General features: G+C 39.6%; 1 protein-coding gene across 1 annotated transcript in view; it reads right to left on the bottom strand.

Moving 5' to 3' along the window:
• Positions 1-17,537, bottom strand: part of LOC133664797 (biliverdin reductase A-like) — a 19,062-nt gene extending 1,525 nt beyond the window's left edge. The window contains exons 1-6 of the mRNA XM_062069714.1: positions 17,485-17,537; positions 16,109-16,228; positions 15,931-16,050; positions 15,537-15,634; positions 6,105-6,212; positions 4,226-4,394 (exon numbers count right to left, since the gene is read on the bottom strand). Coding sequence (XP_061925698.1) covers positions 4,226-4,394; positions 6,105-6,212; positions 15,537-15,634; positions 15,931-16,050; positions 16,109-16,227 — 614 coding nt within the window. The 5' untranslated portion in view covers position 16,228; positions 17,485-17,537. The remainder of the gene's footprint in view (positions 1-4,225; positions 4,395-6,104; positions 6,213-15,536; positions 15,635-15,930; positions 16,051-16,108; positions 16,229-17,484) is intronic.

Below are 17,537 nucleotides of genomic sequence, written 5' to 3'. Positions count from 1 at the left end.
AATAAATTTTTTTTGTCTTTTAGAGTTATAAATCTTTCTCTCTGGAATAAAAAAAAAATCTTGCTTATTTCCAGAATAATAAATCTTGCTTTCTGGAATAAAAGAAGTTGATTTCTAAAATTATAAATCTTGCTTTCTGGAATTAAAAAATATATAATTTCTAGAACAATAAATCTTGTTTTCTGGAACAAAAAAAAAAATAGTTTTTTTAGTATTATAAATCAAATATGCTTTTTGAAATAAAAAAAATATTTCTTTGTGAAACAAAAAAATCTTGTTTTCTGGAGTAATACATCTTGTTTTCTGGAATTAAAAAAGAAAGGTATTTTAGAACAATAAATCTTGCTTTCTGGAATTAAAAAAGTTTATTTCTAGAACAATAAATATTGCTTCCTGGAATTTAAAAAATATTGCTTTCAAGAATAATACATCTTGTTTTCTGGAATAAAAAAAAATCTTGCTTTCTCAAATGGAAAAATATGATTTTTGGAATAAAAAAAATATTTCTTTGTGGAACAAAAAAAAAAAATTTTCTGGAATTAAAAAAAAAAAAGTATTTTATAACAATAAATCTTTCTCTCTGGAGTAAAAAAAATCTTGCTTTCTGGATTTAAAAAAAGTTGATTTCTAGAATAATAAATCTTGCTTCCTGGAAATAAAAAATATATAATTTCTAGAACAATAAATCTTTTTTTCTGGAATAAAAAAACTATTTTTTTCCCTAGAATAATAAATCTTGCTTTCTGGAATTAAAAATAATTTCTAGAAGACTATATCTTGTTTTTCCTGGAATTAAAAAAAAGTATTGTTTTTTAGAAAAATACATTTTAAAAATTGGAATGTAAAAAATATTGCTTTCAAGAATAATAAATCTTGTTTTCTGGAATAAAAAAAAATCTTGCTTTCTTAAATGGAAAAATATTTATTTCCAGAATTATAAATGTTGCTTTCTGGAATAAAAAAATATTTATTTGTAAAACAAAAAATCTTGTTTTCTGGAAAAAAAAAAAATTGTCTTTTAGAATTATAAATCTTTCTCTCTGGAAAAAAAAATCTTGCTTACTTCCAGAATTATAAATCTTGTTTTCTGGAATTAAAAAAGTTGATTTCTAGAACAGTAAATCTTGTTTTCTGTAATAAAAAAAGAAATCTTGCTTTCTGAAATGGAAAAATATTTATTTCCAGAATTATAAATTGTGCTTTCTTGAAAAAAAAAAATTGTTCTTTGTAGAACAAAAAATCTTGTTTTCTGGAATAATAAATCCTGTTTTCTGGAATAAAAAAAAAATTGTCTTTTAGAACAATAACTATATGTGGAGTAAAAAAATCTTGCTTTCTGAAATGGAAAAAATATTTATTTCCAGAATTATAAATCTTGTTTTCTGGAAAAAATAAATAAAAATGTTTTTTTAGAATAATAAATCTTGCTTTCTGGATTTGAAAAAAGTTTGATTTCTAGAATAATACATTTTGCTTCCTGGAAATAAAAAATATATAATTTCTAGAACAATAAATATTTTTTCCTGGAATAAAAAAACAATTTTTTTTTCTAGAATAATAAATCTTGCTTTCTGGAATTAAAAAAATATAATTTCTAGAAGACTATATCTTGTTTTTCCTGGAATTAAGAAAAAGTATTGTTTTTTAGAATAATACATTTTAAAAATTGGAATCTAAAAAATATTGCTTTCAAGAATAATAAATCTTGTTTTCTGGAATTAAAAAAAATATTGCTTTCTTAAATGGAAAAATATTTATTTCCAGAATTATAAATTTTGCTTTCTGGAATAAAAAAAAAAAAATTTGTAAAACAAAAAATCTTGTTTTCTGGAATAAAAAAAATATTGTCTTTTAGAATTATAAATCTTTCTCTCTGGAATAAAAAAAAATCTTGCTCTCTGAAATGGAAACATGTTTATTTCCAGAATTATAAATCTTGTTTTCTGGAATAAAAAAAAAAGTATTTTAGAACAATAACTATTTATCTGTGGAGTAAAAAAAATCTTGCTTTCTGAAATGGAAAAAATATTTATTTCCAGAATTATAAATCTTGTTTTCTGGAATAAAAGAAGTTGATTTCTAAAATTATAAATCTTGCTTTCTGGAATTAAAAAATATATAATTTTTAGAACAATAAATCTTGTTTTCTGGAACAAAAAAAGATATAGTTTTTTTAGTATTATAAATCAATTATGCTTTTTTAAATAACATTTTTTATTATTTGTGAAACAAAAAAATCTTGTTTTCTGGAATAATACATCTTGTTTTCTGGAATTAAAAAAGAAAGGTATTTTAGAACAATAAATCTTGCTGTCTGGAATTAAAAAAGTTGATTTCTAGAACAATAAATATTGCTTCCTGGAATTTAAAAAATATTGCTTTCAAGAATAATACATCTTGTTTTCTGGAATAAAAAAAAAATCTTGCTTTCTCAAATGGAAAAATATGATTTTTGGAATAAAAAAAATATTTCTTTGTGGAACAAAAAAAAAATTATTTTCTGGAATTAAAAAAAAAATTGTCTTTTAGAACAATGAATCTTTCTCTCTGGAGTAAAAAAAATCTTGCTTTCTGGATTTAAAAAAAGTTGATTTCTAGAATAATAAATCTTGCTTCCTGGAAATAAAAAAAATATAATTTCTAGAACAATAAATCTTTTTTTCTGGAATAATTTTTTTTTTCTTTTTCTTGAATAATAAATTTTGCTTTCTGGAATTAAAAAAATATAATTTCTAGAAGACTATCTTGTTTTTCCTGGAATTAAAAAAAAGTATTGTTTTTTAGAATAATACATTTTAAAAATTGGAATCTAAAAAATATTGCTTTCAAGAATAATAAATCTTGTATTCTGGAATAAAAAAAAATCTTGCTTTCTTAAATGGAAAAATATTTATTTCCAGAATTATAAATTTTGCTTTCTGGAATAAAAAAATATTTATTTGTAAAACAAAAAATCTTGTTTTCTGGAACAAAAAAATATATAGTTTTTTTAGTATTATAAATCAAATATGCTTTTTGAAATAAAAAAAATATTTCTTTGTGAAACAAAAAAATCTTGTTTTCTGGAATAATAAATCTTGTTTTCTGGAGTTAAAAAAGAAAGGTACTTTAGAACAATAAATCTTTCTCTCTGGAGTAAAAAAAAAATCTTGCTTTCCGGATTTAAAAAAAGTTGATTTCTAGAACAATAAATCTTGCTTCCTGGAATTTAAAAAATATTGCTTTTAAGAATAATACATCTTGTTTTCTGGAATAAATAAAAAATCTTGCTTTCTCAAATGGAAAAATATGATTTTTGGAATAAAAAAAATATTATTTTCTGGAATAATAAATATTGTTTTCTGGAATTTAAAAAAAAATTGTCTTTTAAAACAATAAATCTTTCTCTCTGGAGTAAAAAAAAATCTTGCTTTCTGGATTTAAAAAAAGTTGATTTCTAGAATAATACATTTTGCTTTCTGGAATTAAAAATATATAATTTCTAGAACACTAAATCTTGTTTTTCCTGGAATAAAAATAAGTATTAGTTTTTTAGAATAATACATTTTAAAAATTGGATTCTAAAAAATATTGCTTCCAAGAATAATAAATCTTGTATTCTGGAATAAAAAAAAATCTTGCTTTCTTAAATGGAAAAATATTTATTTCCAGAATTATAAATTTTGCTTTCTGGAATAAAAAAATATTTATTTGTAAAACAAAAAATCTTGTTTTCTGGAATTAAAAAAATCTTGTCTTTTAGAATTATAAATGTTTCTCTCTGGAAAAAAAAAATCTTGCTTTCTGAAATGGAAACATGTTTATTTCCAGAATTATAAATCTTGTTTTCTGGAATTAAAAAAGTTGATTTCTAGAACAGTAAATCTTGTTTTCTGGAAAAAAAAAAAAATCTTGCTTTCTGAAATGGAAAAATATTTATTTCCAGAATTATAAATTGTGCTTTCTGGAAAAAAAATATATTTCTTTGTAGAACAAAAAATCTTGTTTTCTGGAATAATAAATCCTGTTTTCTGGAATAAAAAAAATATTGTCTTTTAGAACAATAACTATTTATCTGTGGAGTAAAAAAAATCTTGCTTTCTGAAATGGAAAAAATATTTATTTCCAGAATTATAAATCTTGTTTTCTGGAAAAAAAAGAAAAAAAAAGTTTTTTTAGAATAATAAATCTTGCTTTCTGGATTAAAAGAAGTATATTTGTAGAATAAGTGTTAGTTTGGACTGACTTGTTATCCACAGTGTGGAGCGTGGCCGTCATCTTGCTGTAGTTCCTCACAGGCTCCTCCTCCATGGTTGCCGCGGCAACAGAAAGCTGACCAAAGAGTTGAACTAACCAGGTGAGGCGAGCGATGCCACTGAAGGCCATGAACCCAGAACTGGCCTTCAGAGCGCCACCTGTGGACAGCAGGTCTTGGATCAGACTTGTGGGCTTTTCCAAGGTTTTAGCTGGTTCAGAACCAGGTCCACTCGGTGGACGCAACACAAGCTGAAGGTGACCAGACCATGGACACATTCTGTTGGCCACCAGGATTAGTGAGTCCGAGTCTCAGTGAGTCAGGACTAACTCGTTAGCGAGGACGCCTTAGTGGTCCATTTTGTGTTTGACACAAATTGGTACATAAATATATCACCCCTAATCAGGTCTATGTGTCCTAATCAGGTCTATGTGTCCTATACAGGTCTATGTGTCCTATACAGGTCTATGTGTCCATGGTCTCTATCCCTAATCAGGTCTATGTGTCCTATACAGGTCTATGTGTCCATGGTCTCTATCCCTAATCAGGTCTATGTGTCCTATACAGGTCTATGTGTCCATGGTCTCTAGCCCTAATCAGGTCTATGTGTCCTATACAGGTCTATGTGTCCATGGTCTCTATCCCTAATCAGGTCTATGTGTCCATGGTCTCTATCCATAATCAGGTCTATGTGTCCTATACAGGTCTATGTGTCCATGGTCTCTATCCCTAATCAGGTCTATGTGTCCTATACAGGTCTATGTGTCCATGGTCTCCATCCCTATACAGGTCTATGTGTCCATGGTCTCCATCCCTATTCAGGTCTATGTGTCCATGGTCTTCATCCCTATACAGGTCTATGTGTCCATGGTCTCCATCCCTATACAGGTCTATGTGTCCTATACAGGTCTATGTGTCCATGGTCTCCATCCCTATACAGGTATATGTGTCCATGGTCTCCATCCCTATACAGGTCTATGTGTCCATGGTCTCCATCCCTATACAGGTCTATGTGTCCATGGTCTCCATCCCTATACAGGTCTATGTGTCCATGGTCTCCATCCCTATACAGGTCTATGTGTCCTATACAGGTCTATGTGTCCATGGTCTCCATCCCTATACAGGTCTATGTGTCCATGGTCTCCATCCCTATACAGGTCTATGTGTCCATGGTCTCCATCCCTATACAGGTCTATGGGTCCATGGTCTCCATCCCTATACAGGTCTATGGGTCCATGGTCTCCATCCCTATACAGGTCTATGTGTCCATGGTCCCCATCCCTATACAGGTCTATGTGTCCATGGTCTCCATCCCTATACAGGTCTATGTGTCCATGGTCTCCATCCCTATACAGGTCTATGTGTCCATGGTCTCCATCCCTATACAGGTCTATGTGTCCATGGTCTCCATCCCTATACAGGTCTATGTGTCCATGGTCTCCATCCCTATACAGGTCTATGTGTCCATGGTCTCCATCCCTATACAGGTCTATGTGTCCATGGTCTCCATCTCTATACAGGTCTATGTGTCCATGATCTCCATCCCTATACAGGTCTATGTGTCCATGGTCTCTATCCCTATACAGGTCTATGTGTCCATGGTTTCCGTCCCTATACAGGTCTATGTGTCCATGGTCTCCATCCCTATACAGGTCTATGTGTCCATGGTTTCCATCCCTATACAGGTCTATGTGTCCATGGTCTCCATCCCTATACAGGTCTATGTGTCCATGGTCTCCATCCCTATACAGGTCTATGTGTCCATGGTCTCCATCCCTATACAGGTCTATGTGTCCATGGTCTCCATCCCTATACAGGTCTATGTGTCCATGGTCTCGGACTGGAGTTTAAAAACTGTAGAAAGACTCGCCTGTAAAATGAAGACTTCCTTCCAGCAGGATCTTTCCTTGGACTTCTTTCTGCAGGGCTTGGAAGTCTGCTGACATCAGCTCGATGTGTTCCTCGTGAAGAACCACACCTGCACACACACACACACACACACACACACACACACACACACACACACACACACACACACACACACACACACACACACACACACACACACACACACACACACAGAGTCAAGATCTTGTGGACAAGACCAGGTGTGTCCTGCCAGAACATTATTTGCTGGACTCTTGGGTGGTGTGCCTGGTGATTGTGTCCGTGGAGGACCACCTATCCAAGACCGTGGTACCAGGACATGTGCTGACTGGAGCAGGCCTTGCCTTGGTCTATCCAGCAGTTCTAGGTCCCCAAAGCTGCCACACATGAGTGAAGGGTGGGCAGAGCTGTGGACACTCGGGCTTTTGTCATTTCTTAACAAACTGGACATCAACTTGGAGAAGCTGTCTAGTCTGCAAGGCGAAGGTAAATTTGTTCAAACACAAACATTTTCATCTAGATTTCTTCTTCTTCCCCTTGGGATGGTTTTGCAAGGTCGTTGCTAGGAGACTGATCCAGAGCTCCAAATTCCTTCTCCGTCTTTATTGGACACACTCTTGTAGTTTGTTACTTCTGTTGGACTGTGTTATCACGAAAATACTCAGCGAGAGCAACAAAGTCAAGGGACAAGCGACTCTTCAGGCTTATGTCTGCCACCTAGTGTTGGTTTGAGACTAGGGACTAGACTCTTCAGGCTTATGTCTGCCACCTAGTGTTGGTTTGAGACTAGGGACTAGACTCTTCAGGCTTATGTCTGCCACCTAGTGTTGGTTTGGACTAGGGACTAGACTCTTCAGGCTTATGTCTGCCACCTAGTGTTGGTTTGAGACTAGGGAGTAGACTCTTCAGGCTTATGTCTGCCACCTAGTGTTGGTTTGAGACTAGGGACTAGACTCTTCAGGCTTATGTCTGCCACCTAGTGTTGGTTTGAGACTAGGGACTAGACTCTTCAGGCTTATGTCTGCCACCTAGGGTTGGTTTGAGACTAGGGACTAGACTCTTCAGGTTTATGTCTGCCACCTAGTGTTGGTTTGAGACTAGGGACTAGACTCTTCAGGCTTATGTCTGCCACCTAGTGTTGGTTTGAGACTAGGGACTAGACTCTTCAGGTTTATGTCTGCCACCTAGTGTTGGTTTGAGACTAGGGACTAGACTCTTCAGGCTTATGTCTGCCACCTAGTGTTGGTTTGAGACTAGGGACTAGACTCTTCAGGCTTATGTCTGCCACCTAGTGTTGGTTTGAGACTAGGGACTAGACTCTTCAGGCTTATGTCTGCCACCTAGTGTTGGTTTGAGACTAGGGACTAGACTCTTCAGGCTTATGTCTGCCACCTAGTGTTGGTTTGAGACTAGGGACTAGACTCTTCAGGCTTATGTCTGCCACCTAGTGTTGGTTTGAGACTAGGGACTAGACTCTTCAGGTTTATGTCTGCCACCTAGTGTTGGTTTGAGACTAGGGACTAGACTCTTCAGGCTTATGTCTGCCACCTAGTGTTGGTTTGACACTAGGGACTAGACTCTTCAGGTTTATGTCTGCCACCTAGTGTTGGTTTGAGACTAGGGACTAGACTCTTCAGGTTTATGTCTGCCACCTAGTGTTGGTTTGAGACTAGGGACGAGACTCTTCAGGTTTATGTCTGCCACCTAGTGTTGGTTTGAGACTAGGGACTAGACTCTTCAGGCTTATGTCTGCCACCTAGTGTTGGTTTGAGACTAGGGACTAGACTCTTCAGGCTTATGTCTGCCACCTAGTGTTGGTTTGAGACTAGGGACTAGACTCTTCAGGTTTATGTCTGCCACCTAGTGTTGGTTTGAGACTACGGACTAGACTCTTCAGGCTTATGTCTGCCACCTAGTGTTGGTTTGAGACTAGGGACTGGACTCTTCAGGTTTATGCCTTCCACCTAGTGTTGGTTTGAGACTAGGGACTAGACTCTTCAGGTTTATGTCTGCCACCTAGTGTTGGTTTGAGACTAGGGACTAGACTCTTCAGGTTTATGTCTGCCACCTAGTGTTGGTTTGAGACTAGGGACTAGACTCTTCAGGCTTATGTCTGCCACCTAGTGTTGGTTTGAGACTAGGGACTAGACTCTTCAGGCTTATGTCTGCCACCTAGTGTTGGTTTGAGACTAGGGACTAGACTCTTCAGGTTTATGTCTGCCACCTAGTGTTGGTTTGAGACTAGGGACTAGACTCTTCAGGCTTATGTCTGCCACCTAGTGTTGGTTTGAGACTAGGGACTACACTCTTCTGGTTTATGTCTGCCACCTAGTGTTGGTTTGAGACTAGGGACTAGACTCTTCAGGCTTATGTCTGCCACCTAGTGTTGGTTTGAGACTAGGGACTAGACTCTTCAGGTTTATGTCTGCCACCTAGTGTTGGTTTGAGACTAGGCACTAGACTCTTCAGGTTTATGTCTGCCACCTAGTGTTGGTTTGAGACTAGGGACTAGACTCTTCAGACTTATGTCTGCCACCTAGTGTTGGTTTGAGACTAGGGACTAGACTCTTCAGGCTTATGTCTGCCACCTAGTGTTGGTGTGAGACTAGGGACTAGACTCTTCAGGTTTATGTCTGCCACCTAGTGTTGGTTTGAGACTAGGGACTAGACTCTTCAGGTTTATGTCTGCCACCTACAGTGTTGGTTTGAGACTAGGGACTAGACTCTTCAGGTTTATGTCTGCCACCTAGTGTTGGTTTGAGACTAGGAACTAGACTCTTCAGGTTTATGTCTGCCACCTACAGTGTTGGTTTGAGACTAGGGACTAGACTCTTCAGGTTTATGTCTGCCACCTAGTGTTGGTTTGAGACTAGGGACTAGACTCTTCAGGCTTATGTCTGCCACCTAGTGTTGGTTTGAGACTAGGGACTAGACTCTTCAGGCTTATGTCTGCCACCTAGTGTTGGTTTGAGACTAGGGACTACACTCTTCTGGTTTATGTCTGCCACCTAGTGTTGGTTTGAGACTAGGGACTAGACTCTTCAGGCTTATGTCTGCCACCTAGTGTTGGTTTGAGACTAGGGACTAGACTCTTCAGGTTTATGTCTGCCACCTAGTGTTGGTTTGAGACTAGGCACTAGACTCTTCAGGTTTATGTCTGCCACCTAGTGTTGGTTTGAGACTAGGGACTAGACTCTTCAGACTTATGTCTGCCACCTAGTGTTGGTTTGAGACTAGGGACTAGACTCTTCAGGCTTATGTCTGCCACCTAGTGTTGGTTTGAGACTAGGGACTAGTCTCTTCAGGTTTATGTCTGCCACCTAGTGTTGGTTTGAGACTAGGGACTAGACTCTTCAGGTTTATGTCTGCCACCTACAGTGTTGGTTTGAGACTAGGGACTAGACTCTTCAGGTTTATGTCTGCCACCTTGTGTTGGTTTGAGACTAGGCACTAGACTCTTCAGGTTTATGTCTGCCACCTACAGTGTTGGTTTGAGACTAGGGACTAGACTCTTCAGGTTTATGTCTGCCACCTAGTGTTGGTTTGAGACTAGGGACTAGACTCTTCAGGCTTATGTCTGCCACCTAGTGTTGGTTTGAGACTAGGGACTAGACTCTTCAGGCTTATGTCTGCCACCTAGTGTTGGTTTGAGTCTAGGGACTAGACTCTTCAGGTTTATGTCTGCCACCTAGTGTTGGTTTGAGACTAGGGACTAGACTCTTCAGGTTTATGTCTGCCACCTAGTGTTGGTTTGAGACTAGGGACTAGACTCGTCAGGTTTATGTCTGCCACCTAGTGTTGGTTTGAGACTAGGGACTGGACTCTTCAGGTTTATGTCTGCCACCTAGTGTTGGTTTGAGACTAGGGACTAGACTCTTCAGGTTTATGTCTGCCACCTACTGTTGGTTTGAGACTAGGGACTAGACTCTTCAGGTTTATGTCTGCCACCTAGTGTTGGTTTGAGACTAGGGACTAGACTCTTCAGGCTTATGTCTGCCACCTAGTGTTGGTTTGAGACTAGGGACTAGACTCTTCAGGTTTATGTCTGCCACCTAGTGTTGGTTTGAGACTAGGGACTAGACTCTTCAGGCTTATGTCTGCCACCTAGTGTTGGTTTGAGACTAGGGACTAGACTCTTCAGGCTTATGTCTGCCACCTAGTGTTGGTTTGAGACTAGGGACTAGACTCTTCAGGCTTATGTCTGCCACCTAGTGTTGGTTTGAGACTAGGGACTAGACTCTTCAGGTTTAAGTCTGCCACCTAGTGTTGGTTTGAGACTAGGGACTAGAGTCTTCAGGTTTATGTCTGCCACCTACAGTGTTGGTTTGAGACTAGGGACTAGACTCTTCAGGTTTATGTCTGCCACCTAGTGTTGGTTTGGGACTAGGGACTAGACTCTTCAGGCTTATGTCTGCCACCTAGTGTTGGTTTGAGACTAGGGACTCGACTCTTCAGGCTTATGTCTGCCACCTAGTGTTGGTTTGAGACTAGAGACTAGACTCTTCAGGCTTATGTCTGCCACCTAGTGTTGGTTTGAGACTAGGGACTAGACTCTTCAGGTTTATGTCTGCCACCTAGTGTTGGTTTGAGACTAGGGACTAGACTCTTCAGGCTTATGTCTGCCACCTAGTGTTGGTTTGAGACTAGGGACTAGACTCTTCAGGTTTATGTCTGCCACCTAGTGTTGGTTTGAGACTAGGCACTAGACTCTTCAGGTTTATGTCTGCCACCTAGTGTTGGTTTGAGACTAGGGACTAGACTCTTCAGACTTATGTCTGCCACCTAGTGTTGGTTTGAGACTAGGGACTAGACTCTTCAGGCTTATGTCTGCCACCTAGTGTTGGTTTGAGACTAGGGACTAGTCTCTTCAGGTTTATGTCTGCCACCTAGTGTTGGTTTGAGACTAGGGACTAGACTCTTCAGGTTTATGTCTGCCACCTACAGTGTTGGTTTGAGACTAGGGACTAGACTCTTCAGGTTTATGTCTGCCACCTTGTGTTGGTTTGAGACTAGGAACTAGACTCTTCAGGTTTATGCCTGCCACCTACAGTGTTGGTTTGAGACTAGGGACTAGACTCTTCAGGTTTATGTCTGCCACCTAGTGTTGGTTTGAGACTAGGGACTAGACTCTTCAGGCTTATGTCTGCCACCTAGTGTTGGTTTGAGACTAGGGACTAGACTCTTCAGGCTTATGTCTGCCACCTAGTGTTGGTTTGAGACTAGGGACTAGACTCTTCAGGTTTATGTCTGCCACCTAGTGTTGGTTTGAGACTAGGGACTAGACTCTTCAGGTTTATGTCTGCCACCTAGTGTTGGTTTGAGACTAGGGACTAGACTCATCAGGTTTATGTCTGCCACCTAGTGTTGGTTTGAGACTAGGGACTGGACTCTTCAGGTTTATGTCTGCCACCTAGTGTTGGTTTGAGACTAGGGACTAGACTCTTCAGGTTTATGTCTGCCACCTACTGTTGGTTTGAGACTAGGGACTAGACTCTTCAGACTTATGTCTGCCACCTAGTGTTGGTTTGAGACTAGGGACTAGACTCTTCAGGCTTATGTCTGCCACCTAGTGTTGGTTTGAGACTAGGGACTAGACTCTTCAGGTTTATGTCTGCCACCTAGTGTTGGTTTGAGACTAGGGACTAGACTCTTCAGGCTTATGTCTGCCACCTAGTGTTGGTTTGAGACTAGGGACTAGACTCTTCAGGCTTATGTCTGCCACCTAGTGTTGGTTTGAGACTAGGGACTAGACTCTTCAGGCTTATGTCTGCCACCTAGTGTTGGTTTGAGACTAGGGACTAGACTCTTCAGGTTTAAGTCTGCCACCTAGTGTTGGTTTGAGACTAGGGACTAGAGTCTTCAGGTTTATGTCTGCCACCTACAGTGTTGGTTTGAGACTAGGGACTAGACTCTTCAGGTTTATGTCTGCCACCTAGTGTTGGTTTGGGACTAGGGACTAGACTCTTCAGGCTTATGTCTGCCACCTAGTGTTGGTTTGAGACTAGGGACTCGACTCTTCAGGCTTATGTCTGCCACCTAGTGTTGGTTTGAGACTAGAGACTAGACTCTTCAGGCTTATGTCTGCCACCTAGTGTTGGTTTGAGACTAGGGACTAGACTCTTCAGGTTTATGTCTGCCACCTAGTGTTGGTTTGAGACTAGGGACTAGACTCTTCAGGTTTATGTCTGCCACCTAGTGTTGGTTTGAGACTAGGGACTAGACTCTTCAGGTTTATGTCTGCCACCTAGTGTTGGTTTGAGACTAGGGACTCGACTCTTCAGGCTTATGTCTGCCACCTAGTGTTGGTTTGAGACTAGAGACTAGACTCTTCAGGCTTATGTCTGCCACATAGTGTTGGTTTGAGACTAGAGACTGGACTCTTCAGGTTTATGTCTGCCACCTAGTGTTGGTTTGAGACTAGGGACTAGACTCTTCAGGTTTATGTCCGCCACCTACTGTTGGTTTGAGACTAGGGACTAGACTCTTCAGACTTATGTCTGCCACCTAGTGTTGGTTTGAGACTAGGGACTAGACTCTTCAGGCTTATGTCTGCCACCTAGTGTTGGTTTGAGACTAGGGACTAGACTCTTCAGGCTTATGTCTGCCACCTAGTGTTGGTTTGAGACTAGGGACTAGACTCTTCAGGTTTATGTCTGCCACCTAGTGTTGGTTTGAGACTAGGGACTAGACTCTTCAGGTTTATGTCTGCCACCCAGTGTTGGTTTGAGACTAGGGACTAGACTCTTCAGGCTTATGTCTGCCACCTAGTGTTGGTTTGAGACTAGGGACTAGACTCTTCAGGCTTATGTCTGCCACCTAGTGTTGGTTTGAGACTAGGGACTAGACTCTTCAGGTTAATGTCTGCCACCTAGTGTTGGTTTGAGACTAGGGACTAGACTCTTCAGGCTTATGTCTGCCACCTAGTGTTGGTTTGAGACTAGGGACTAGACTCTTCAGGCTTATGTCTGCCACCTAGTGTTGGTTTGAGACTAGGGACTAGACTCTTCAGGCTTATGTCTGCCACCTAGTGTTGGTTTGAGACTAGGGACTAGACACTTCAGGCTTATGTCGGCCACCTAGTGTTGCTTTGAGACTAGGGACTAGATTCTTCAGGCTTATGTCTGCCACCTAGTGTTGGTTTGAGACTAGGGACTAGACTCTTCAGGTTTATGTCTGCCACCTAGTGTTGGTTTGAGACTAGGGACTAGACTCTTCAGGCTTATGTCTGCCACCTAGTGTTGGTTTGAGACTAGGGACTAGACCCTTCAGGCTTATGTCTGCCACCTAGTGTTGGTTTGAGACTAGGGACTAGACTCTTCAGGCTTATGTCTGCCACCTAGTGTTGGTTTGAGACTAGGGACTAGACTCTTCAGGTTTAAGTCTGCCACCTAGTGTTGGTTTGAGACTAGGGACTAGACTCTTCAGGTTTATGTCTGCCACCTACAGTGTTGGTTTGAGACTAGGGACTAGACTCTTCAGGTTTATGTCTGCCACCTAGTGTTGGTTTGGGACTAGGGACTAGACTCTTCAGGCTTATGTCTGCCACCTAGTGTTGGTTTGAGACTAGGGACTCGACTCTTCAGGCTTATGTCTGCCACCTAGTGTTGGTTTGAGACTAGGGACTAGACTCTTCAGGCTTATGTCTGCCACCTAGTGTTGGTTTGAGACTAGGGACTAGACTCTTCAGGTTTATGTCTGCCACCTAGTGTTGGTTTGAGACTAGGGACTAGACTCTTCAGGTTTATGTCTGCCACCTAGTGTTGGTTTGAGACTAGGGACTAGACTCTTCAGGTTTATGTCTGCCACCTAGTGTTGGTTTGAGACTAGGGACTCGACTCTTCAGGCTTATGTCTGCCACCTAGTGTTGGTTTGAGACTAGAGACTAGACTCTTCAGGCTTATGTCTGCCACATAGTGTTGGTTTGAGACTAGAGACTAGACTCTTCAGGTTTATGTCTGCCACATAGTGTTGGTTTGAGACTAGAGACTAGACTCTTCAGACTTATGTCTGCCACCTAGTGTTGGTTTGAGACTAGGGACTAGACTCTTCAGGCTTATGTCTGCCACCTAGTGTTGGTTTGAGACTAGGGACTAGACTCTTCAGGCTTATGTCTGCCACCTAGTGTTGCTTTGAGACTAGGGACTAGACTCTTCAGGCTTATGTCTGCCACCTAGTGTTGGTTTGAGACTAGGGACTAGACTCTTCAGGTTTATGTCTGCCACCTAGTGTTGGTTTGAGACTAGGGACTAGACTCTTCAGGCTTATGTCTGCCACCTAGTGTTGGTTTGAGACTAGGGACTAGACTCTTCAGGCTTATGTCTGCCACCTAGTGTTGGTTTGAGACTAGGGACTAGACTCTTCAGGTTTAAGTCTGCCACCTAGTGTTGGTTTGAGACTAGGGACTAGACTCTTCAGGTTTATGTCTGCCACCTAGTGTTGGTTTGAGACTAGGGACTAGACTCTTCAGGCTTATGTCTGCCACCTAGTATTGGTTTGAGACTAGGGACTAGACTCTTCAGGCTTATGTCTGCCACCTAGTGTTGGTTTGAGACTAGGGACTAGACTCTTCAGGTTTAAGTCTGCCACCTAGTGTTGGTTTGAGACTAGGGACTAGACTCTTCAGGTTTATGTCTGCCACCTACAGTGTTGGTTTGAGACTAGGGACTAGACTCTTCAGGTTTATGTCTGCCACCTAGTGTTGGTTTGAGACTAGGGACTAGACTCTTCAGGCTTATGTCTGCCACCTAGTGTTGGTTTGAGACTAGGGACTAGACTCTTCAGGCTTATGTCTGCCACTTAGTGTTGGTTTGAGACTAGGGACTAGACTCTTCAGGTTTATGTCTGCCACCTAGTGTTGGTTTGAGACTAGGGACTAGACTCTTCAGGCTTATGTCTGCCACCTAGTGTTGGTTTGAGACTAGGGACTAGAGTCTTCAGGCATATGTCTGCCACCTAGTGTTGATTTGAGACTAGGGACTAGACTCTTCAGGTTTATGTCTGCCACCTAGTGTTGGTTTGAGACTAGGGACTAGACTCTTCAGGCTTATGTCTGCCACCTAGTGTTGGTTTGAGACTAGGGACTAGACTCTTCAGGCTTATGTCTGCCACCTAGTGTTGGTTTGAGACTAGGGACTAGACTCTTCAGGTTTATGTCTGCCACCTAGTGTTGGTTTGAGACTAGGGACTAGACTCTTCAGGCTTATGTCTGCCACCTAGTGTTGGTTTGAGACTAGGGACTAGACTCTTCAGGCTTATGTCTGCCACCTAGTGTTGGTTTGAGACTAGGGACTAGACTCTTCAGGCTTTTCAAACAGAGTGTAGTAGCGTTGTTGATTCATGAGTACCGTGGTACTATACTAGTACCGCTATATAGTCCAGACTTTATGGAAAGGTGTGAGTCCTCGGAACAGCTCACCTTTGTCCTCAGCCAAGTCCCAGAGGTGGGCAGCAGCGTGGGAGGTGAGGGTAATGGGGTATTCCACACACACGTGCTTCCCTGCCTGCAGGAACTTCCTGCAAGTATCAAGCATAGCGTCCCTACGCTTTGAACCCTGCGGCTTGGAAAAAGGTGCGGCTAATTTGTGCATTTTTCTTCTCCGTATTCAACAAATACTTTTCCTTTTACATATACACTGAAAAGGTGTGTTGAAGTACTAGTGTTTTCTTAAAGGTACAGTACAGGTGTTGAAGTACTAGTGTTTTCTTAAAGGTACAGTACAGTGTTTAAGTACTAGTATTTTCTTAAAGGTACAGTACAGGTGTTGAAGTACTAGTGTTTTCTTAAAGGTACAGTACAGGTGTTGAAGTACCTGACGTAGTCTTGGTGTGAGGCATTCTCAGTGCAGATGAAGACAACATGGATGTCGTCTCTCTTCACAACTTCTTCTTCTGACAGCTGACACACTCCTTGTTCGCTCTCCAGTCTTCTCCTGTTGACAAACACGTCAGCAAAGAGTGTGTGTGTGTGTGTGTGTGTGTGTGTGTTACCTGGAGACGAAGCCTTTGAGAGTGAGTCGTTCAGCAGGACTGCCTTGCAGCGGAGCCAACATGTCTCTGATCCTCACCCGCCCCGCTGTGCCCACACCCAACACTGCTGCTCCAAACATGCTGACAAACAACAACAACAACAATAGGAGCTTGCAGCTACACAACAGCTAAGCACACAAGCCAGACATAGTAATAATCATTCAACAATATAAACAATTATGGTGCACAATACTCTCACACGCACAACGTCTCCAAGGCAGATTAGAAAGTATCCAGTAACAAACGTGTCCGCATCATTTAATTACTGCGTCTGGCGCTTCATGGCAGCACAGTCGCCATTAATTTTACTGTAAAAGAGCACTTTTCTGTTTAAAGTAAGAAAAAAAACACTGTATATTTTACAGTAAAATTGAGCTTCCATGTTTTTACTGTAAAAAACAGCAGTACTGTTGTCATTTACAGTAATATACTGTACAAACTGCAGAGAATTGTACAGTAACTAACTGAGCTGCCAGTTTGTTTGTTTTGTTACCACAAAATCAGAGTAAATTTTTTTTTAAAATATATATATGTATATAAAAAAATATATATATATAAAAAATGTTTATTTATATATATTTTATTTTTTACTCTGAGATATATATATATATATGAAATATTTATAAATTAATTGTCATTTTTCATTGTTACAAAATGTCCCATGCATTTGAGTATATACTGTATATATATATATATATATATATATATATATATATATATATATATATATATATATATATATATATATATATATATATACTCAAATGCATGGGACATTTTGTAACAATTAAAATATTTCATACATGTAGACATATGGATATTAAAAACCACTTTTCGACGTCAAGATTGCTGAATGACTTGCTGGTGTACTGACATGACCAGTAACACTGCTACTATTAACACTAACCTTAACCTTAGGGTTAAGGTTAGTGTTAACCCTAACCCTAACCCACATAATAATTCAAAAGAAAAATATTTTAATGACGCTGTTCCTCATAACGACCACCAGATGGCAGCGCTGATGTGTTTTGGTTTTATAAGTCGTTTATTTGACTAAATACTGCCTCGGCGTTTATTCCTCAGTGAAATATTACTAATAATAAGTAATATTGTTTATAATAAGTAATATTGATAATAATAATATTACGAATAGTGACATTTTAACAGCGAGCAAACGTTGATGTTTAAATACTCCATTCAAGATAATGTCGTAGCTTAAATGCTAACAAATAATTCATGAATGTAACCATGTCATTATTACAATCACCAGTTAAACCCGAACAAGATATTAGATTTAACTTACATTCTCAGAATAAAACATAGTTTGTGTTTCTTACCTGCTTTGTCGCGGTCTTGGTTGAGCTGCACCGGAAGTAGCTCTCAAACACCA

Source organism: Entelurus aequoreus, linkage group LG14, assembly GCF_033978785.1.
Source record: "Entelurus aequoreus isolate RoL-2023_Sb linkage group LG14, RoL_Eaeq_v1.1, whole genome shotgun sequence".
NCBI lineage: Eukaryota > Metazoa > Chordata > Actinopteri > Syngnathiformes > Syngnathidae > Entelurus > Entelurus aequoreus.
The sequence above is the reverse complement of the archived record's forward strand: the minus strand, read 5'-3'. Positions and strand labels throughout refer to the sequence as shown.